A 24,000-nucleotide genomic window follows, 5' to 3' on the forward strand; every position below is an offset into this window, starting at 1 on the left:
AGGGGATGGATAGGGGGTGACGGGGGGGGGATACCTGTCTGTATGAAAAAGCCCACCCAACATACAGACAAACAGCACATTGTCCAGGGTGACATCATCAGCTCTTATTACAGTGTGTGTGTGTGTGTGTGTGTGTGTGTGTGTGTGTGTGTGTGTGTGTGTGTGTGTGTGCATGCAAATGCATGTGTTTGTGTGTGTGTGTGCATGCGCGTGTGTGTATGATTGTGACAGAGGTTATACCAGGTGAAATCAGCCACAGAAAAGAAATGTAATAACTGAGATTGGGAGCGAGATGAACTCTGTGAGGTCTAACTTTCCCAAATAAGCCTCTCCGAGTGCCAACTCCTCTCAGATGACAGCATAATGGAGAGGGAAAATGTCTGTACCCATACAATATGTGTGTGTGCACAGAAACATTTACTTTGTTTAATCTGAGTGAATGCTGTCCCAGATACCGCCTCCTAACTGACTTCATTAAGTCAATAAATCACAATGGAATCTGACGTGTGTGTGTGCGTGTGTGTGTGTGCGTGCGTGTGTGTGTGTATGTATGTGTATGCATGTAAGAGAGAGAGAGAGAGAGATGTCCAGGTACCAGGGATCTATAGGGATTAGCGGCGGTTTACACAAGGGATTACACACTTTCCGCATTCCTGGGTTAGGGTTCCATCTGGAGAGGAGAGCACATCCGAAACGCCTTAGTTGCCCCCCAAGCACATCCTAAATGCCTTACGCCGCCCCCCACACGACACTTCCCACACGTCCTACACATCAGCGTCAGCATATCCTGCTGTCTGCTGAACACATTCCCCTTCTAAATCAGGGGAGGCTGGTGGAGGTAGAAAATCGAAGGACGGGGCTCATTGTAATGCGTGGAACGGAATGAGGAATGGTACCGAACCACAAGGACAGGCTCATTGTAATCCATCCCATGCATTACAATGAGCCTGTCCTTCGATTTCTACCTCCACCAGCCTCCCTTGCTTCTAACCTACATGGTACAATGTACAACCCAAACACACAGGGAGCAGGAGGGAACAGAGAGAGAGAGAGAGAGAGAGAGAGAGAGAGAGAGAGAGAGACAGAGAGAGAGAGAGACAGAGAGATCCAGTAATAAGACTTTCATGGTGAAAAAGGGCCCAGAGGCTGAAGGCAGCCAGCCTGACCTCTGTGCAGGAGTCTAACCTCTCCATACCAACCCAAGGGCAGGAGTAATCCTGTAATAATAGGCATCATTTCATCAATTAACTACCGCCTGGCCCCAGCAGCCCCAGTACCTCCAGCCCTCCAGAGGAGCTCCACATGGCTTAAGACACACAGCCAGTCCATTTATCCTATTACATCTCATTGGGGCTGTCAACTCTTCAGAATAATGGAAAAATGGGAAAAGGTTGTCATGGCCAAATAGACTACAGTGCAACCCTTTAGTTCTCTTAAGAGATTGCGTAACGTACACACACACACACACACACACACACACATACACACACACACACACACACACACACACACACACACACACACACACACACACACACACACCTAATCTGTGCCCCCTGTGTATGTGCCTCTTGTGTGTGTGAGTGAGTATGTGTGTGTGTGTGTGTGTGTGTGCGTGTGTGTGTGACGTCTTTCCTTCATCTGTTTCCGATGGAGTGCTGGCTGACGACTGATCTGTGTTAAAAGCTGTCATATGCTGTTCCTCAGGCAGGTGAGGTGATTTGTAAGGTGAATGTGTCTGGCCTGCGGTCCCCTCTGCCAGACCCTGAGCTCCGGCCTGCAGAGTGTGACATCCCTCTCTGTGATCCTGCAGCTCCACATCTGGAAACACTTTACAGGTTTGGCAAACAACAGACAGATAGAAGAAAGCTGCATCTCCTCTGAGAGAGAGACAGGAAGAGGTACACCACACACAGGTCTCCACACACACCCCCCGGACACACACGCACACACACACGCAAGCAAGCACACACCAACACACAACAGACCATCACGCACGCACGCACGCTCACACACACACACACACACAAAAAAAACACACACACACACACACACACACACACACACACACACACACACACACACACACATACACACACACACACACACACACACACACACACACACACACAGACAGATAGATGGGAAGACAGACACCAAAGTCCACTAGAGTTGGAGTGTCTCATTTCATTGCCATGGCTGATTTTAGGTACCCATAAAACAGACACAAAATTCCATGAAGACAGAGATTAACAGGGACGGCAGACAGACTGAGAGGGAGACACACTCACACACCACAGTCCAACACACTCACACACACACACACACACACACACACACACACACACACACACACACACACACACACACACACACACACACACACACACACACACCACACAATCCTTTTGTGCTCTGTTATGCTGGCAGCAGGTACAGTAGGGAGTGTATTGAGGACACAGACACAGAGCAGTGGCTCAAAGGCCCAGCTTGTTAAAGTTCTGTTTTGACGCCTATAAAAGTCCAGAGCTTGTTGACGTACAGCCATGCTACCACTGATCTGGACCGGCCTCATACTGAGGCCTTCAGCAGACCGGATGGCCATTCTGAGCCAAAACCAAACCAAAGAATAGAAGAGAAATGCAGAGAGGATGTGTGTGGTGTGTATGTGTGTGTGTGTGCGTGTGTGTGTGTGCGTGTGTGTGTGAGAGTGTGTGTGTGAGAGTGTGCATGCTTGCGTGTGTGCCTGTGCACATACTGTAGAGAAGGATGCATGGAGACTCTATTACAGGACTGGAGTAAAAGGTAGTGGCATGAACCCCTTTGGGGATGTGAGGTGAGGCAGAGTTGAGTTGAGGGGGAGAGAATCTGGCAGAGAGAGAGAGAGAGAGAGACAGAGAGAGAGAGAGAGAGAGAGAGAGAGAGAGAGAGAGACAGAGAGAGAGAGAGAGACTGTAATCCCCTCCAGCTACCAACTGTACTTAATGCAGTAATGCTATATCTTTTATGGAACTTCTCAAAGGGCTTTTTTATGCCTCGTTTATGATTATGAGAAAGTTCTGTTTCGTCTCTGTGCGGTTTGATGAAGTGTGAACTGGGACGGGGTCGACAGAGAGGGACGTGGAGAGAGAGATCTGAAGAAACTGAGACCCTCCAGAGTGAGAGGGCCGCTCTTTGGCAGGGCTGAGGGGGGCTAGTCTCTCTCATGCTGCCTGTCTGTCCAACTCTGCTCTCCCTCCCTCCCTCTCTTTCCCCCCCTCCCTCTCCTCCCCCCTCCCCTCCTGTCCTCTATCCACCCGTCTCTCACCCTGCCTCTCTCTCTCTCTCTTGCTGTCAACCAAGAAGTATCTGTCTCTCATTCTATCCCCCCCCCCCCCATCATCATTTCTGACAACTGCTATTGTCCCTCCCGTGTGGTATGAGTCCCAACACACCCCTTCACCCCTGCTCTCCTCACACGGTGCTGGAGAGTAGAGCTCCACCAGAGGGACAGTGAGGAGAGCAGGCCTGTGTCCAGGACAGTGCAGGGCGGCTTAGACAGAGAGAGAGAGAGAGAGAGAGAGAGAGAGAGAGAGGCGTCAGCTGTGGTCAAACAACAAGCAACACACCCTTGGACCAGGGATGACATAGGCGAGAGTACACAGAGTTTAAATATAGACGTGTGCAAGTACATGTGCACGCGCACACACACACGTGACACACACACACACACACACACACACGTGACACACACACGTGACACACACACACACACACGTGACACACGTGACACACACACACACACACACACACACACACACAGACTATTCTTAGGTTAATCATCCTTAATTTAATTAGAGTGGACCCAGTGAGGATCGTCTTTCAGCTGTGGCCATACAGAAGACCACTGTGATAAAGAAGGAATGACCTAGGGCAGGAATTTCAGGGGGGCTCCACCCCCAATACAATTCAGGGCCCCCCTATAACACTTGAAATATCAATGTGGGCTCTCAAAAAAGAAAAGGTCTAAGCTCGGCACCCAAAAGAGTCGATGTGTAATTGGAACCCTGGAAAGACCTGGGCTTGCCTCTGCTACAGGGTTGGCTGGCAGTGGTACTGTTGCCTGGTAGGTTGGCAAGAGAGAGAGGTGCTTTCCTGGCTGGCACTGGCCTATGGGGCTTACCTTACTTATGTAAAGGGTGTTTCCTGGTGAGAGTTGTCCTTTTCTTGGCTGTCATGGTTGGAAATTGGGTAACTGCTTACCGGGCTGGACAGTACTGTGTTTGAGTGTTGTTTTAACTGCCATATAACACCCTTGGCATTTAAAATGTGACATTAGTCGTTAGACGCCAATGCAGTATTGGGTGTTGTTGTCAATCGTATTTCCAGTCAATGTCAATGTTCTGGTCCTGTTCGTAACACAGTTTAACATGCACATGACACCAAGCAAAAAAAAGAATAAAAAAAAGAATGTGTCTATTTGGATAATAAATCTAGGGCAATAAAGCTAGTGTGAAAATGATGAGTTACACAGTAGCAGCTTATTGGCTGTTTCCCTGTATCGCCTCCCCCTCTGTCCTCTTACCTCGTTGTCCGTGCCCACGTCCATCATGACTGGCAGACACTGCTGGGGCGCCATGCCTCCGCAGGCCGTGTAGAGCGCCAGCTTGCCCACCGGGATGCCCATGCCGTAGCAGCCCAGGTCCCCCAGGCCCAGGATCCTCTCTCCGTCCGTCACACACACCGCCTGTCAGTCACAATAACACACACCTGTCAATCATCTACCAGAGGCCAATCACACGCACGATCGGTCAGGAAAACGTTCCATCGCATCCCTCCCGTCAATCGTTTACCAGAGGCCCAATCGCATGCGTGATCGGTCAGAAAACATCTAATCGCATCACACCTGTCAATCATTTACCTGAGGCAATCACATGCATGATCGGTCAGAGCAGCTTGTACATGACACTGGATAAGAGAAGTCTCGGAATCACTAAGTTACTAAAGTAACACTACTGGCTTTCTTATCTAGCGCCATTCACAGGCTGTACATTGACACTCAAGTTTCAAGTCTCAAGTTTCAGGTTTCAAGTTTATTTGTTGAGTGCAGGGAGTAAAATTCTTGGGCTCGGTTTCTTGACAATGCAGCATACAAACACAAATAATACAAATAATACAAATAATACAAATACGCAGTAGTGCAATGAGGTAGGACAAGACAATAAGTAACATCACAGATAACAGTGGCCATTATCATCAAATCAGTCTCATAAATAAAGCCATGAGTAAATGAAACATACGACATAGCAGGAAATATTCCAACCAATAGCATTATCCCCCTCTCCCACGCAACCGCACCCGACAACCCACCAATCCTGCGCCTCCGTCTCCCCTGTAGGTCTGACCCTGCTTCACCCAGCCCTACCATGCACTCTCTCGTGAAACACTGAACAAGCTCACCGGTGTGTTTCACAATGGAGAACCTAATGATTGCACCGCGCCAACTGATCACCAGAGGCGTTCGATCGCAAAACGAGCTATTTTGTATGTTTTCCGTGATTATTCTGTGACGACTCTGGCACCGTTCTTTTACTGCCTTGTTCCACTGCGCTCTCACCCCGCATCCAGGCATGACGTCATCAGCCTCATAACCTCTCTAACCGCTTAACGAGCATTCTATCGATATCGTTAAAGGTTTACGATGCTGTTTTTTATTTTATTTTTATTTTTTTACCGAGAAACTCTTGTTATTATTTTTGGCCAATATTTCTACGGCAAGGCTTATTGATTTGTTTCCTGGATTGACTCTCTTCTCACTTGCCCTTCTCTTATTAGAACAATGTCAGTAGGACGTGTCGGTTGGTTCTGGCGATAAGACATTGTATGAATATGAGCCGGTATGTCAGCAGAGCTGAGGTAAATACCGTGGCGTTGACAGCTGTGAGCAGGTGGGAGAGCGGCAGCGACTGGAGCCGGTATATCTGTACATGCCAGGAATACTTGGAGCATTGGTCATACTGTAGCCTATATACCCAGATCGTGACTTGCACATAACTGCACTGGAATCGGAAAATTACAGCTCCGGGGGGGGTTCTACATGAGCCCAATTCTCCCTGAACGTGTGGACTTTGTTCACTCCCTCTCGTGTGTTTAAAAGCATGGGATCGATGGTAACACCATCGTGATTACTACTATTATGAGGTTCTTTTAGATCGATCGATAGGGGAAACTGTAGGAAAATGGTTGAACATCGGGACATAGCAATGGCCACATTGTCCATGCATATGTGGACACTGACTGACCACAGAGATATATGTTCTATCTCTATCTACGGCTCTGAGGGATCAGGAACACCAAACTCCTAGGCCATCACACAGGACAACCAAGAACCAATCAAACAGAAGCAGACAATGCCCCCCCGGTGGAGACGAAGACTTACGCGTATGTCTTTCTCTGGCCAGCTCTGGAGCAGCATGGAGATGTGAGTGCGGTCGTGAATGGTGATGAAGAGCCCCCTGGGAACAAAACAGATGAGAGGAGAGACTCTTGAGTGAGAGAGCAGAAGATAAGGCACTACAAACACTGTTTACGTTTTCACTACGGGCATCAAAAACAAGCATCAGGAGACACACAAGTCACACAGAGACATCAGGAGACAGTCACACAATCATATCAAACGAGACACAGTCAGAGAACAGAACACAGAGACATCCCTTCAAGATCTAACGACTACAACTCCCAACAGCACAGGACACCAGAAAACGATTGATCTTTCACAATGTGCATCTTAAACAAACATAAGGGAATCCAGCTCTGGTCTCTACGTAGTCGCCTTCGATAAAAAAAAAACCTGTATTTTCTTTTCAAAACCCTTTGCTTTCATTGGATACCTGAGTTCATGCTAGTGCCGATCTGGATTCTAAGCTTCGCTTCAGAGGCTGTTTGATGTTTAGATCCGTTTCGTGCACATAGCCAGCCTGTGCTGTAATACCCCACTCAGAACAGACGTCACCTGGTAAACCAATAGCTGGACCGAGGACCCTGGCTAGAGAGTCTAGAGGGGACCCCTGGACCCCCAGGATGAGGGGGAGGATGCCCCTGGAATCTAGATGGTGGTCTTGGGTCAGTTTGATGTTTTCTCCACTTAATGGCTATGGTTAGGAATTGAGGAGGGGAATTAATATATCCCTGGAGATGTGCCCCCAACTGCCACCCCCCTATCCCACCTCTCCGTTCTTCCACCCTACTACCCCCCCCCCCCCCCCCAACCCATTTTGGCAGATGTGTCCTTTGCTCCAGGAGAAAACCCAGGATGAAGAGATAAGCTCAGCCCTAGTGTGTGTGCACGTGTGTGTGTGTGTGTGTGAATGTGTGTGTACGTGTGTACATGCATGCGTGTGTGTGTGTGTGTGTGAATGTGTGTGTACGTGTGTACATGCATGCGTGTGTGTGTGTGTGTGTGTGTGTGTGTGTGTGTGTGTGTATGTGTGTGTGATAGAGATGATAGTGTGGTGGGTTTAAGGGGTCTCCCCCCCGCCCCGACACCAACCCATCTGGTCATGATGTAGAGGAGGCACATATCACCACCACATGTGTCAGCAGCAGTAAAAAAAACAAACATCTCTATTTGTACAAATCTGCTCATAAATGTAGAAACAAGCCATCACAGGTCAAATCTGGTGGAAAATGAGAGGGGAGACCGTCAAGCTCCAAACAGCCCGAAACACTGTTAAAAAGACTGGAATGCCGCAGGAAAATACAGAGAGCAGAAGAAAGAAACATAAAAATGTCACATAAAAAATGCTCTGATAACTTGAAGCTTGACCCCACTGTCATGACTGGCGATTCACTTATCTAGCGAGCATATGTCACTACGCAAACCTTCGCTGAATAACATGCCATTTCAGCACGAAAACGTTACAACACCAACTCCACTCCAGTGGTTATGACACTATTTCAGGCGTCATCAAGTTTTCCGAGATCTCGGGACCAAGAACCACTGGCCTTGAAGGTTTGAGAGCTAGCCTTCTGGATCAGGACCCACTGGGCCACAGTGTACTGCTGTAGAGAATAGGCTCGGCACGAGGTCTGATAGAATGAGGTGTCACATTTCTTTCCCTTGAGAACATTCTAGACGTCAAGCCGCTCTACATCATATCTGTTGGAAACGGAGACCTCCGTGAGTTGAGTCTGGAGTCTTTGGGTTCGTTTCCATGGCGTGTGTGTGTGGGAGTGTACAGTTTGTGCATGCGCACGTGTGTGTGTGACATAGTGGTTAGATGTTATATGTGAGTGTGTGTGTGTGTGTGTGTGTGTGTGCATGCATGTGTGCATGTGTGACTGTGTGTGTGTGTGTGTGTGTGTGTGTGTGTGCAGGGCTGATAGAAGATCAGTCAGTATGGAGTCCACTTGAATTAAAGATAGATCCCTAAGCCCCACACGTCACTCACCCTGGGGCTCGACATATTTGGTCTCAGTAGGTAAACAGTGTGTTCTCCTGCCACATCTCTCATCAGCCTGAGTCCCTGTTTCCACACCAACAATAGAGAGAGAGAGAGAGAGAGAGAGAGAGACGGAGAGAGAGAGAAAGAGAGCGAGAAGGTAGAAAGCAAGGAGAAGATGAAAATAATAGTTAAAAGGGAAAGAAAAAGATTGAGAGAGAGAGAGACAGAGAGAGAGAGAGAGAGAGAGAAAGAGAGAGACAGAGAGAGAGACGGAGAGAGAGAGAGAGAGAGAGAGAGAGAGAGAGAGAGAGAGAAGGTAGAAAGCAAGGAGAAGATGGAAATAATAGTTAAAAAGGAAAGAGACAGAGAGAGAGAGAGCAGACTGTGTTTAAACAAAACTGGACCGAAAAACATCCGTGGTCCTCGGTCACACTCAACTTTAAACTCCACCAGCCCTGGGTCAGCCACCAAATGGAAGCACTGACGCTCACCAACAACACACAGGGCATAGTTTGACCGTAGTCAAACACATGCACACACACAAACACACGCGTGTCCTGTTTGAAGCGTACGTACCATCGGGGGAACATTTGCTCAGTCTGTGTGACGTTTGAACAGCTGTAGAGAGCTGTGGAGGAGCTGGATCAGTGTGCGTCATGTGTGTGTGTATATGTGTGGGTGTGCGTGTGCATGTGTGTGTGTGTGTGCAGACTAGTCTCCTACTTAAATTGTGTGCCTATATACACTAGTACACATTCCCAGTTGCGTGCCCTGGTTGACGCACAAAGCTATACTGGCAGGAGGTTTAATGAGGAGACTGTGTTGGTGTGTGTGTGTGTGTGTGTGTGTGTGTGTGTGTGTGTGTGTGTGTGTGTGTGTGTGTGGCTTGCTACGTGTGTTTGCCAGGAGCGAGCCAGGGGCTGAGCTGCTGCCAGTGGCAGGGCTAGCTAGGGGTCCAGGGAAGGAAGGGTGTCTAGGGCTGGATATAGGAGCCAAGCATACTGTGAAACACTGGACCTCATTTCCTTGTTTTAATACCAGAAACATGTATCATTAGAGTAATCTCTCTCTCTTTCTCTCTCTCACTTTTCCTCTCTGTCTCTCCATGTCTATCCCTCTGTCTCTCTCTCACCTCTCTTCACTGCTGTCAGGGGAGTCGTTGACCCCCCGTGACCCCTGAGAGGAAGGGGTGGAGGAGAGAGGGATGATGGAGGAGTGACATCTCTCCTCTGACCCCCCTCCCTCTACAACTGCTGACCAGCCCCTGAAGAACACCCTCTCCCACCCCATATCTAAAGTCATTGTTTTATATACAGAGAAGGCCCTTCTTCAGATGGACTTCAGTTTCACTGAAGGCTTGAGGTCTATATTCCCTCATAAGAGAGCGTTTCATCTGGACTGAGATTTCCATTGGCCCTGACCTCCACACTCCAGAGGCGGGCCATCAGGGCCAGCAAGGCCTTCTCTGCTGGCCTAAAGATTGTCAGAATCAGAACATTATATGTTCATAATTTAATATATATTTTCATTAATGCTATATGTATTTTCCAAAGTTCATTCCCATCAGTTTATTAACGTCATTTCATTGCTACTCCCTCAGTTGCTGGCTTACAGCGTCGAGGGAACACTGTATTGTAACTCTCATAGGTGTTGAGCCTCATGTTAAATCACTTTATTCCACTAAAGGTTATTGTCACTGTGAATATGGGGCGGTTATGTCAAATGACAATAGCCTATAGCCCTAGTGTCATGGTGAGGTTATTAGAAGGCAGCTTAATTGCGAGAGGATAGCACTGACGGCCTAAGGTGTAAAATACACGACCCGCCACTGGTTTCTAATGAAGGTTACTTTTAATTACCTCACTCTTGCATCAGTAGGTTCACCATCATATATTAGATCATAGAACTCAACCACAAATGCAGGGGTTTATTGTGTCCACCTCATAAGTCTGTATGTGTTTGTGTGTGTGTGTGTGTGTGTGTGTGTGTGTGTGTGTGTGTGTGTGTGTGTGTGTGTGTGTGTGTGTGTGTGTATTCAATTATTACAAAGCAATGTGGTATGTTTATGATAAAAGAGATTCATCCATCTGACATGATATATTCAACTCTACATGCTAAACATACTCTTCATAACATGTATGAGAGAAGTGTCACAGGCCTACACTGTCATTAGCGTAAATGCCATCGCAAAGACTTTGCCAAACACAATATCTCTGCCGTAGAAATGGTCCATTCCTTGAATATCTATTCTCACCCAGATAAGCTGAAAGCAGCATTACACCCTAGCAAACAGTCTAGCGAATACCTCTCGGTTTCACTTATAACAAACCTGTTCGAAATGTTCGGAGGTTTCTCAACGAAACGGCATGTATTTAGCATACTGTCCGAAACCACACAGACGCGCAATACTGGGCCCATTGCGCACCTGCCTTGCCCGCTCTTTTTTCAAACAGAAAGTAGGCCAGACTTGCACTGCCAACTTGTCTCGTATACAATTCTTGTGTAGACATACTTAGCTTATAAAGACATGAAAATAAAATAGCTAACGATGTGTGAGTGTGAGTGTGATGTGAGTGTGTGGGCCAAAGCAATTTTGCGAAAACTTCTTTTACTGTAGCTAAATGTGTCACTAATAGAATTCCATAGAATTCCTTTATTGCGTAATGCTATGTAATCGAATGTTGCAGTTGCGAGGAATCCGAATCCATCTCTTCGATAGAGCATCACAATACAGACACATTCTTATCACTTCTGAAGAACTCGAATGAATTAATTAGTTCTTCTTTGCTCGCAAACAAGACAGTCGCACAGCGATAACCTTACATTTTTACAATATTAATTACGGACGACAATGAACGACCATTACTTTTCAGGTGAGAAAAGGAAATTATAATTTAAATTGTAGTTTTAAAATGCAGACTTGTATTGAAAATGTGCATGTGGGTTATCATAAATGTAAGTGTGCTCAAATTGGCTCAAATCACTGTATACTGTTTTTCTTGTTACCAAGCAATACAAGAAACAAATACTGTTGAATATGTCAGGCATTGGTGTAGGGTTTATCATTAATGACTTTTAAAATACTTCTGAGAGGGGAAAATGACATGTTTGTTGTCAAATATCCTTTGCCTTCAGAGACAATATCAGTTGTGTTTACCCTATGTTTCCATGGTGTTTCTTTCAGTCTTCTCAAATGAGAGTATGAATCAACTCAATGCCCTCAAAGGGCCTGACAGCCAATACATTGCCCAGTGCTATGCTGAGATGGTGGGAGAGAAGTATTGCTATGCCCCAGCAGGCTGTGAGGACTTCCTACTCTGGGTGGATGACTGTTCCCCAGCCTCACCCCACACTCTGGATGACTGTTCCTCAGCGTCACCCCCCACTCTGGAGGCCAACCTGCACGCTGCTGGCCAGGCAGCCCTTGACAGCATGGAGTGGGAGACGAAGATGACCGTGGATTCTGCTGAGTTTCAACTCCTCCTAGCGATGGGAGAGAAGTATGAACAGATCTGTTCTGCTACCAGCCTGCTTCCTTCTGGCGAGCACCTCAAGCCAGCATCAGTGGTTGACATCAGCCTGCTCCAAGGTAGTGAGGACATCACACCAGCAGCAGTCAGTGGTACTAGCCTGCTCCCCCAGGCCAAATCCATGTCCCAGTCCTTCCGTGAGCTACTAGGTGAGAAATACTTATATGCTCCAGCAGCCTGCGACAGCTCTCTGCTCAGGGTGGATGAACGCTCCCCATCCTCACCCCCCACTCTGGGCACCAGCCTCCAGCCCGGAGCCTCAGGTGTGGCAGGCCTTGACAGCATGGTGTGGGAGCCCATGGTGATAATGGACTCAGCTACTATTCAACTCCTGCTGGAGTTGGAAGAGGAACATGAGCAGAGCGGTTCTGTTACCAGCCTGGTCCACCCTGGTGAGGACCTCAAGCCTGCTGCAGTGGTTGACACCAGCCTGCTCCACCCTGGCAAGGACCTCATGTCCAATGCAGCCAGCCTGCTTCTGTCAAGTGAGGAGGTCAAGTCTTCTGAAGCCAACGTGCTTCAGCCTAGCCAGGACCTGAAGCCAGCAGTGACTGACACCAGCCTGGTCAACTCTAAACAGGACCTCAAACCTGCAGTGATTGACACCAGCCTTCTACAGGCAAGTGAGGACCTCAAGTCCAGTGCAGTCAGCCTGCTTCAGCGTGGCCAGGACCTGAAGCCAGCAGTGACTGACACCAGCCTGGTCAACTTTAACCAGGACTTTAAACCTGTAAGCAGTACTCCTACTGTCCTTCTCTGTTACACTGTTGCACTGTTTATTCTCATTATAGATCTTTATTAACACATTATTCATCTTTATTTATCCTGTATGGATCAATATTTTCATGTTAACAATGTCATTATCAATGTGAAAATGAAATAATGTGTTTCTTTTTGCTCATTGAAATGTGATGGTAAAATGTTCATGCAATTGTCACTGAATTACACATCTTGTCAAAACAGTATTGAATGTAAAACAAGTTGTGTGATAACAACTAGTTGTAAATGGGACGCTGGAATATCCAGTTCATAGCTGTTCTGTAAAGGTTTATTTCTGTAATTTCTCCTCACCCTTTTTATGGCAAAGGTCATGGCCGCCCTAAAGCCAGCAGTGATTGACACCTGCCTGGTCAGCTCTAACCAGGACCTCAAACCTGCAGTGATTGACACCAGCCTTCTACAGGCAAGTGAGGACCTCAAGTCCAGTGCAGCCAGCCTGCTTCATCCTAACCAGGACATCAAGCCTGCTGCGGTGGTTGACACCAGCATGGTCCACCCTGGTGAGGACATCATGTCCAGTGCAGCCAGCCTGCTTCCGTCTGGTGAGGACATCAAGTCCAGTGCAGCCAGCCTGCTTCCGTCTGGTGAGGACATCATGTCCAGTGCAGCCAGCCTGCTTCAGCCTAGCCAGGACCTGAAGCCAGCAGTGACTGACACCAGCCTGGTCAACTCTAACCAGGACCTCAAACCTGCAGTGATTGACACCAGCCTTCTACAGGCAAGTGAGGACCTCAAGTCCAGTGCAGCCAGCCTGCTTCATACTAACCAGGACATCATACCTGCTGCGGTGGTTGACACCAGCCTGGTCATGTCCAGTGCAGCCAGCCTGCTTCCGTCTGGTGAGGACATCATGTCCAGTGCAGCCAGCCTGCTTCAGCCTAGCCAGTACCTGAAGGCAGCAGTGACTGACACCAGCCTGGTCAACTCTAACCAGGACCTCAAGCCTGTAAGCAGTACTCCTACTGTCCCTCTCTGTTACACTGGTGTACTGTTCATTCTCATTATAGATCTTTATTATCTTTATTAACACATTATTTATTTATTTCACAACTAGTTGCTGGAATATCCAGTTCATAGCTGTTCTGTAAAGGTTTTTTGCTGCATTTTTTCTTCTAAGGTCATGGCCACCCTAAAGCCAGCAGTGACTGACACCTGCCTGGTCAACTCTAAGCAGGACCTTAAACCTGCAGTGATTGACACCAGCCTTCTACAGGCAAGTGAGGACCTCAAGTCCAGTGCAGTCAGCCTGCTTCAGCCTAACCAGGACATCACGCTTGCTGCAGTGGTTGACACCATCCTGGTAAAGCCTACTAAGGTGAAAGGAAGGAAGAAAGGAGGTGGATGCTTCTATGGCCTTTGGAGAGGCATTCGAAGGGGTCGAGGAAAAGACAAATCTGTAAGCAGTTTTTTGTTGGCCGTTTGTTATTATCTTGTAACACTGTTATTGTCTGTTACACTGTTGTAATATTTACTCTCATCAAGCAAGTCATGCTTGGTTGACGCTGTTATCATCAGTGTGAACAAACTGTGTATACAGAAATGTGATGTGAAGAACGTGTTGTATAGAGTAGCTGGAATAGCCAGTGAAAAGTGTTCTTTCTTTTTCTAAGGCTAACCTCGTTGCTACAGGAGCAGAGGACAGGCAGAGGACATAGTCCTCAGGACATAGTCCAGGAGCAGAGCTGCAGCTCTCGTGAATACTGCAAGCCGTTCATGGTTGGAGAGTGACACCTGTTTCTCCTTTGTGTCCCCCCCCCCCCCTCTCCTCCTCTCCCACCTGTCACAACAAATTTATATTTCTACTTCAGTAAAATTATTTCATTGCATTAATATGTATTTTGTCCAATATGTTTTGTCTTATTGACACTGTTATGAGTTTCTAACAGAGGCGGGCCTCAGGGCCAGCAAGGCCTTCTCTGCTGGCCTAGAGATTGTCAGAATCAGAAAATTATATTTTTATATAAGATTTATTTAAACTTTCTTTCTTGACGTTTAGATTTTTAGATGTAGTGCTTTAGATTTTTTGTTTAGATTTTTACTTAGCCCTGTGTTTTTTTTTAACGCACAATGGCTGAAAGAGGAGAATAAATGGATTTGGTGGCAGAAAAGCCTTTTTGGAGAAGGAGCTTTCAAGAAAAGCTGGAAATTGTGAGGAAGGGTTCCCAGTCCCAGCCAGGGAAAGGATTTGTGCAGCACTTTCAATCGAGCAACTACGAAAGGTACACCTGGCTTACAGCGTCGAGGGAACACTGTATTGTAACTCTCATAGGTGTTGAGCCTCGTGTTAAATCACTTTATTCCACTCGATAAAGGTTATTGTCACTGTGAATATGGGGCGGTTACGTCGAATGACAATAGCCTATAGCCCTAGTGTCATGGTGAGGTCATTCGAAGGCGGTTGAATTGCGGGAGGATAGCACTGAAGGCCGAGGTGGAAAATACACGACCCACCACTGCCACACTCGGTATACACCCAGAATCTGTCAACACTGCATCTGGTGTTAGGTGTCAAGATAACAGTGGTCATATCAGAGTAAAAAGTCAAATTATGTTTTAACAATGTGTGAGACAGATGTATGTGTAGAAGGAATGTACAGTATGCAGAGACCGGTAAGGGGGGTGTGAGAGCTCACTGCCTCTGACCTATTATGTGAAAGGATGTGTGTGTGTGTCTGGAGGGGAGAGTGTGGCTACTGTAACAGAGTTATAACTAATAGAATGAATAGCGGTATAACTAGATGTTTACAGGGCAGTAGTGTTGAGCCTGGCTGGGTAGATCACACACACACACACACACACACACACACACACACACACACACACATACACACATGCACACATACACACACACACACACACACACACACACACACACACACACACACACACACACACACACACACACACACATACAGGGCTTTGGCGAGCTAGATCAGCAGCACCGCTGACCCCAAAACCAACCAGAAAACACCCCCCCCAGGGAGCCAGAGGGGGCCGCAAAAGAACACAGGCCCAGTCAGCACTGCTCCAGAGACTGACCCAAAACATCGCCAGAGCCCCGTAGAGAGACAAAACGATGACAGACCGCTGACCCGCGTGCTCAACAAACACCGGGCCCCAGGAGAAACTGGCCGCTCACCCAGAACACATCCGCTATCTCCCCCCCCCCCCACGTCACCCCCCCCCCACCCTTCACCACTCGCTCACCGGTCCTCATTAGTCATTACGTAACCTTTTCAAATGGCAGCGCTGTCACAGAGCCGCCCGCTGAGGGGACTGTGAGAAGGTGTGCACGGAGGGCTGTCACAACCTGGGCCAGCGTGGATTAAAACCCTCTCTCAGAGTTGAACCAGTCAAACCGAATACGTTTGTGTAAAGCACTCTGAAATGTCACCCAGAGAGGGAATGGAGAGAGAGAGTGAGAGGGAGAGAAAGGGAGGGAGAGAGAGAGAGAGGTTCTCAGTGCTTTTACAAGGCGTAGTGCCAAGGCCCAAACAGTGGGTTACATAAAACAGCTGGGAGAGTTTTGATCCATAACCCTCTTCATAGGCACTGATGCACTGTTAAAGAAGTGTCCTAAGAATGGACAGGAATACTGTAGGTATATTTAGAACAGGGGAGGCTGGGGGAGGTAGACATCGGAGGACAGGCTCATTGTAATGCAACAAAATGGTATCAAAACCTCATTCCATTCCATGCATTACAATGAGCCCGTCCTCCGACTTCTACCTCCACCAGCCTCTACTGATTCAGAGCCGAACAGTATATTAGGATTGTAGATAAAGGACTCTGTTCTGTCTGTCTCCGACTCTGGGCCCCAGCTTGTGATGGGTACAGCCATCTCCCAGCTGGAGCTGTCATAGGACCCAGACACCTGGTATTGTTAGACTAATGACAGACTCTGTAGTGCTGCTGTCACTGTTGAAATACTGGACGGGTTATGCAAAGAGAGGGGTTATATAACACACACACACACACACACACACACACACACACACACACACACACACACACACGCACACACACACACAGGGGCATGCGCTTGTGCACACACACACACACACACACACACACACACACACACACACACACACGCACACAGGTGTTATGCCCACAGAGGGCATAATGACTTACTGAACTTAATTTTTAAGCCCACATTTATAAAAAGATCTGTCAGCGGTATTTTGTGGAGAGGGCACATTGGCTGGACCAGGCAAAGACTTACCCCCCTATTCTCCCTAGTAAGCGGTTGCTTCCATTTTGCACAGAGCTGGGGCAGGACCTAAAAGTCTGAGATTTGATTGGCTGCAGCAGTAAATGGACGTGTTTTGAAACATGTAGATGATGTGATCTGATTAAACATTCCATACTGGATATATTGGCCATAAGCCAAGCCGGTAATAAGTCCTGACCTCTGTAACAGAGATAAAAACCCACTAGTCATGACACACACACGTCAGTCCTATGTCTCCCAGATGGGAGTAGGATAGTAACCCTACACTGACCTCTCACAGACATACAGATACTGTACTGTAACTCCCTGAGTCATGTAATACTAGCCTGCGTTCATCTACTGGACTGTGTCTCCGTGCTACACAATCATCCGACGGAATGGCTCTCGTTGCGTTCGGACTGGGTGATTTAGATGGGGAGTCTGTGTGTGTGTGTGTGTGTGTGTGTGTGTACTGTTGCTGAATTTAGATGGGAAAGAATGCAGGGACTGGTTATTAACAGTACAGCAGGCCACATGGAAGACCTTCTCTTTAATATTGCACAAAAACAGACCGATCTCCAAGATACTGCATACCCCCTGTCAGGACCGCCAGTCAAGGCAATAATTTATAAGAATACTTTAGTTGTTCCCTGGTGGGGTCATGAATTTACAATGCAGCTTCTAACAACAGCATTATTCCAACATTAACACAGCATGCTTCTTAAATCAGCCCAGCTGCTGGGAAATGAAGTAAAAAAAACAATACCGGTTCAGAGGGACCTCAGAGAAGCTGAAACATGAAGTCACCAATAACACAGATCAAACCTCTCCGATGTCCATTAGAAATGGTCCTCACCACACTGCCTTCAGCCCAGGGTCCAGAATACTAATGAAGATGTGGTGAAAACTTAAACCTTGAAGAATTCCCACCTTTTCATCCCCTGGCTATTGTTCACAGGAATAATTCTCTTCTTAGAATTGGAAACCATCTGTTTGGGGGATTTTGTTCATTTGGATCCACACACGGTCACAGTGTTGCCCCTATAACTAACAAAAACCACTCCACTTCATAATACCATGCAATAAACCAAATAACAATGGTGATACATGTTGTATTGTACATATTTAGACCATGGCCTATTAAGAATAAAGGGTTCTTGGATGCTTGGGTTTGGGTGTGTGTGTCCAACCATACATATTTAGCGTTTCTATTTGATTCTTATCATTGATAAATGTTCCAGTTCCCTCTTGCCGAACACTTTCTCAGGACAGAGCAGTGAGTGAGCGAGCAAGAGAGTGAGTGTGTGTGTGAGAGACAGAGAGAGAGGTGAATTTATAACACGTCAAATTGTTTTGCTCTTCAGTTTGTCCAAACCCAACAGAGAACACAGTGAACACCCATGTGACCCCTTTGTAGTGGTGAGTGGACTCTGTGGCACCCCTTAAACGATAATTCAAAAAAGTTCCTCTAAAGAGAAATCAAGCCTTTTGTTCTGTCTGAGGCCAGAATATATGGCTAAATGGTTCCCTTTGGACCAACTGTGGTTTTTGGAAAGCGCTCTGGTTTGTGTTCAAAATCAATAGGTCATTTGCTTCTGTCAAAAGACTGGAAAGACAGCCGTGTGGGGTCCAGAAGAGACCTAACACACACACACACACACACACACACACACACACACACACACACACACACACACACACACACACACACACACACACACACACACACACACACACGACATCCAACCGGATCGTCTGTCTCACTGGAGGGAAAGAGCAGTAAGAGTGAGAGGTAGTTTGATGCAAGGAGTGAAAGACAATGAGAGAGAGAGAGAGACAAACAGAGAGATATAGGTGGACAGGCAGACAGAAGGAGAGAGAGGGAGAGAGACTGACAGAGAGAGAGAATGAAAGAGAAAGAGAGAGAGAATGAAAGAGAGAGAGAGTGAGTCATTTCTATGACTGGATGTGGTATAAGACCACAGGCTAGAGAAAAGGACTGACGCTACAATATTTGAGCCATGAGGTCGATGGTTTCAGCTTTCTGTGTCCTCCTTCTCTTAGTGGTATTTAAATGAGCTAATGGCTTCTTTGTGGAGAGGAGGACAGTAAGTTCAACCCATCGGGAGAGTAAATCAGCTCCATGTGGAGTAAAGATGTCAAACTGCTCTCACTCTCAACAGACCGGTACAACAGAGGTCCACAGCCTACTGCAGCATCAACTACAGGCAACTACAGCCTACATACAGGCCTAAAAGAAAACATTGCCTGTGTGTTGACTAGAACAGCCTGGAGGTCAGTGTAGAGAGGTAACAGTAGTGTGTACTGTATCTGTGGTCAAGGTAGTGATGGAAAGCTGGGGAGGCAGAAATCAGTGAACCGCCTCATTGCAATGCATGGAACGGAATGAGTGTTTGATACCCTTCCTCATTCCTTCCATGCATTATAATGAGCCTGTCCTTCAGTTTTCTGCCTCCACCAGCCTCTCCTAATGCAAAGTGATCAGCAGGAGGTCCAGCCAGCCATGTCATTGTCAGGCAGACAAGATGGTTTACAGGCCCCAAAGCCCCTTGGTTTGGTCAAACTGGCCAATTCTGTAATGAACCATTAGCAAAGTGGTCAGAGAACTGTAGCTATTGGCATAAGGAATACGGAACAATCCATTCAAACAGCAGTGCGTAAACGTGCCAACCCATTGACTAAAATAAATCAGTACCATGCATTGCAAAAGGAAGGGGAAAAAGGAGTCAGAAGGGGGCATGGCACTGGCAGTGCCCATCAATAATCCCTTCTTATGCCAGGCCCTGTTCTGTTCTGTTCTGACATTTGCTCCGTTTTCCCAGTTTAAAAATAACTAATTACAACGGGACAGGCCAGCATCAAAAGAGGCTAAATATGCACCAGAGCTCTGGGAGATGGAAACGGATCCGGAGAACTGGAGACAGAGGCGGGGGAATTTGGACGGTGATCGGAAGGGAGGAATCCAGCATCAGCTGGACAAACCGTCCTCCTGCCTACTTTCTCTCTCTCACTCAAGCCCCCCTCCCTCCCTCCCTCCCCCCTCTCTCTACCCCCGCTCCCTCTCTCTCTCTCTCTCCGTGAGCCAGGAGTATGCAGAAAGACAATACACTCTCCTTCTTCTCCGGCCTCCTACCCTCTATGGCAGACTGTTTGACAGGATTCCATCGCATGACAAGTATTCTATTCCCACTGCCTCAACCGGATCACCCTTTTCCATAAAACCTGCAGAGCGAGACAATTCCCGTCCCCAACCTCGGAAAACTATAACCCATAACCCTATTCCAACCCCCCCACTACACGCCTCCACACACCCAGCCCTGAGTCACTCCGTTGTACTGAAGCCCGGTGAATTCAGCCCAAGTGTTCAGCCAAGCCAAAGCATCTTCCCACATGAGGCCTTCCAGGTTGGGAAAGGGATGGGACTGATGGAGCCAATGGTTCCGGAACAGGGGAGGCGGGTGGGAGGGAGGTACTGTCGAAATCAGAGGACGAGCTCATTGTCATGCATGGAACCGAATTCCTCGTTCCGTTCCTCCTTCCATTCCAGGCTAGGACTGGACAGGATGCTCATCCGAACTGACGGAGCCAATGGAGAGAGAGGGGCCAAAACGGACGCAGCAGCTCAGACATTACCAATTGGATAGGGCTGTCATCACACTGGATGACATGACAACAGATAAAAAGAACCTGCGCACAAACGGTATCACGAATGGAGCCAACCTGTATGAGTTGAAAATAACAACCAGGAATGGGGAGTGTTCTGTTCTGAGTGCACGGCCTGGATGTGATGAGAGAGACAGAGAGACAGAGAGAGAGAGAGAGAGAGAGAGCGACAGAGACAGAGAGAGACAGAGACAGAGACAGAGAGAGAGAGAGAGAGACAGACAGCGAGAGAGAGAGAAGGAAGGTCGCCAGGTAGCCAGACCGAGTATTTGACTGCCCATGGTCGGGGGGTGGGGGGGGGTGGGGGTGGGGATGGGGGTGTTGAGTTTCTCAGGCTTACATAACAGTGAAACAGAAGGAAAGTCCCTCTCCTCGACAGAGTCGTCACAGACCTGCTGAACCCAACTCTCGTTCAGATCCGTCTCAATCTCATCCGTCTCGTCTCAACTACGTTTTTCCATTCATTAGTCCTTTTTGCACCCATCATGACTTTCCCTGGCATGACCAACGCTCGCGTTTTGTGCGGGTTGAAACGCGCCTCCTAATGTGCACTGAAACGTATAGGATTTGATATTCGACCTTGTGCCAACGTGTCCGACGATCAATTACTGTGTGTTCGCAAAATGCTTGGATCAGGCCACGGGAGTCAATTGCATTACAGGAGGTTAGGCTTTCCACAACCTCACATGGGATGTCTCTTTTCAGGAAAAATAAAGTTTAAGTACCGTGAAAATGAGAGAGACAGGTCAAAACTACATATTATAGCATCGTTAAATACTGGAGAGTGCAACTATGATTTATGGTCCGTTATAGGCTTTCATACATTTACAGACAAATATGGATTCAATTTCAGCGATGACTGGGGCGATGCTGGGCAGGGTTGCAGCGGCGTCCTCCAGTTCAACAGATGGAGGGCAGCTTGAAACCAATGGCAGCTTGAAACCGATTCCGATTCCTTATAAGATACAGATGAGGAGATAATTAAGAACATTTATACGACAGAAAGACAGGCCGGGACAAACATCTTTTATGACAAAACATCTAGACATTTCATCCACAGTCCAGACGTTTCATCCCCAGAAGTAAGCACAGTACCATGCAGGCCTTTGTTCATCACTCACAATAATACCATAACAACATCATCATAACAATAACTTAAAATACTTTCCCAACCTTCTAACATACTGGACATTACACACACTTGTTTATTGTCTTTTCTGTGATTATACTTTATTTGACAGTGTGGCTATGACGTAGTAATAACACTGTCATAAGCATGATATGTTAAGAGGCATGGGGTAGTGACACACTTTTGAACCGATAGTAGCCTAGAGTTAAGGGGCCTTGAATGCATTCGTGCGAGTATGCATCTGGGAGTGTGATAGTGTGAGGGTAATGGAGTTCAATGGTTAGCGTGTAAAAGTGAGTAATACATAATACAAGAGTGAAAGCCACTAAACCATTCCTCTCCTTCTTATCTCTTGACTCTGTTTTCCCACAGCTTGAGGGACTGTGGGAACCAGGATCAAATTGCCCACAGAGCAAGTTATTGAAACTGACGGTTTTTAAACAACTCTTGGCTGTAATGCGGTTTCCACTGAGAGAAATACACAAGTTATTGCTGTTGATATAGTGGAGTATGTAATATAGTCTAAAAGGCCCGTAGGAACCGACATGGACAGGTCAGGGGGAAGTATGTTGAGGTAGAGTGACTTCAAAGAGGGGGACACATTTAACTGTGACATTTAACTAAAAACACCTCTACGGCCTGCCATTGAGAAAGAAAAAAAAAAACCCAGAAGAGTATGGATTTACATTTTACAGGCTATTAGTGAGCTAACCCTGGCATCATTAATCCATTCCCAAGCTAATAAAACAGCTCTTTAATCAGTTTCCAAACACTCTATGCTCTGATCATCTGTGCTGGCGATCATATAGCCAGCCAAACCTTCGGGTTGTTGTTAGTGGCCGGGCGGTATGGTGGCTGGCGCATTTTGATGACATGCCAGGAAGAGACAGGCCCTGTTCCATGTGTTTGCTCTGCTCCCCATTTCTCATTATGAAAATAATATTGTAAGACAGTGACTGGCAATAGAGACACTGGCAGAACTTGTGTTACTAAATATAAAAAGCCACAATGTGAAGGCTTCTGGTGTGTGTGTGTGTGTGTGTGTGTGTGTGTGTGTGTGTGTGTGTGTGTGTGTGCGTGTGTATGTGTGTGTATGTGTGTGTGTGTGTGTGTGTGTGTGTGTGTGTGTGTGTGTGTGTGTGTGTATGTGTGTGTGTGTGTGTGCGCGCGGAAAATGAACCTGTGCGCGTACGGGTGCAGTATGTGTGTGACTTTATCATCAACCCCGATCGCTTTTATTTAATTAATAATTAAAGGTTAATTCCATTCCTCCCTCTAAACTGTTTCTACTTCTAGGACTGCCAAGTACATAACAGCACCGCTAGTGTTTATAGACAAACCAAAGCTGTGAGCAGACGGGCTTGTCAAATCAAACACAGAGACTTTTAGGGTTTCCATTTAGTATTGTACTGGGAATGATATCCCAGACAGAGGGGAGAATTCTGAGAAGAATCACAATGTAACCCTAATTCACACTGCAGAGCCGAACTGAGCTGTACCGGGCTGGCCTGGTTATGCATCCACCATAGTGGCTGAAACAGTGTTGGAAAGTACAACGTGGAAGGATATGTCTCCGAGCCAGCATGGTATGGTTCGGTTCAGCCCTGTAGTGTGCAAAGCCCCATACACCGCCTCTCCAACATACCTGTCATACCATTCCCAGTGATATCCTCTTATCTGTGGGAGGGCAGGGGCCAGTGGTCCTCTGGGGCAGTTACTGCTCTGTTATCTGTTGACTTAGCTCTTATCAGCACCAATGATTGCCCCTATTTAGTGTGAAGAAGGTTAATCAGTCACTTGGCTCTGTATGACAGAGAGGTTAACAGGGCAGTTGATGGGGCTACTATACAGGCATGTGTGTGTGTCTATTTTTGAACCGCACAACCATGAAATCCCTTGTTTCTTCGGTCATTAGCCTATTTTTACTTTTTTAATTTAATCTTTATTTTGGCAGGGAGTCCCACTGAGATCAAGGTCTCTTTTTTTACGAGAGAGCCCTGCGTACACACAATTTACAACCATACATCATACAAAATGACAACATGATGAAACACAATCGGGAAAAACAATCACATGCTTCAACAACGAGGGCCTTGATCTCAGTGGGACTCCATGCCAACGTAAAGGTTAAATTAAAAATAAATAGGCGAAGGATGGTTGGTCCTATTTGGAAGAATAACCCAGAAGTAACCCTGTGTGTGTGTGTGTGTGTGTGTGTGTGTGTGTGTGTGTGTGTGTGTG

The 24,000-nt window shown here is 47.1% G+C and overlaps 1 protein-coding gene across 2 annotated transcripts in view; it reads right to left on the reverse strand.

Annotated features, from left to right (window-relative positions):
• The window catches only part of me1 (malic enzyme 1, NADP(+)-dependent, cytosolic), a 78,655-nt gene that overhangs the window by 19,383 nt on the left and 35,272 nt on the right, over nt 1-24,000 (reverse strand). For both annotated transcript variants that reach the window (XM_083678772.1, XM_083678773.1), the window contains 2 exons: nt 6,419-6,494; nt 4,565-4,726 (listed from right to left, as the gene is read on the reverse strand). In XM_083678772.1, the coding sequence (XP_083534898.1) occupies nt 4,565-4,726; nt 6,419-6,494 (238 nt within the window). The remainder of the gene's footprint in view (nt 1-4,564; nt 4,727-6,418; nt 6,495-24,000) is intronic.

Source organism: Argentina silus (assembly GCF_951799395.1).
Source record: "Argentina silus genome assembly, chromosome: 10".
Taxonomy (NCBI): domain Eukaryota; kingdom Metazoa; phylum Chordata; class Actinopteri; order Argentiniformes; family Argentinidae; genus Argentina; species Argentina silus.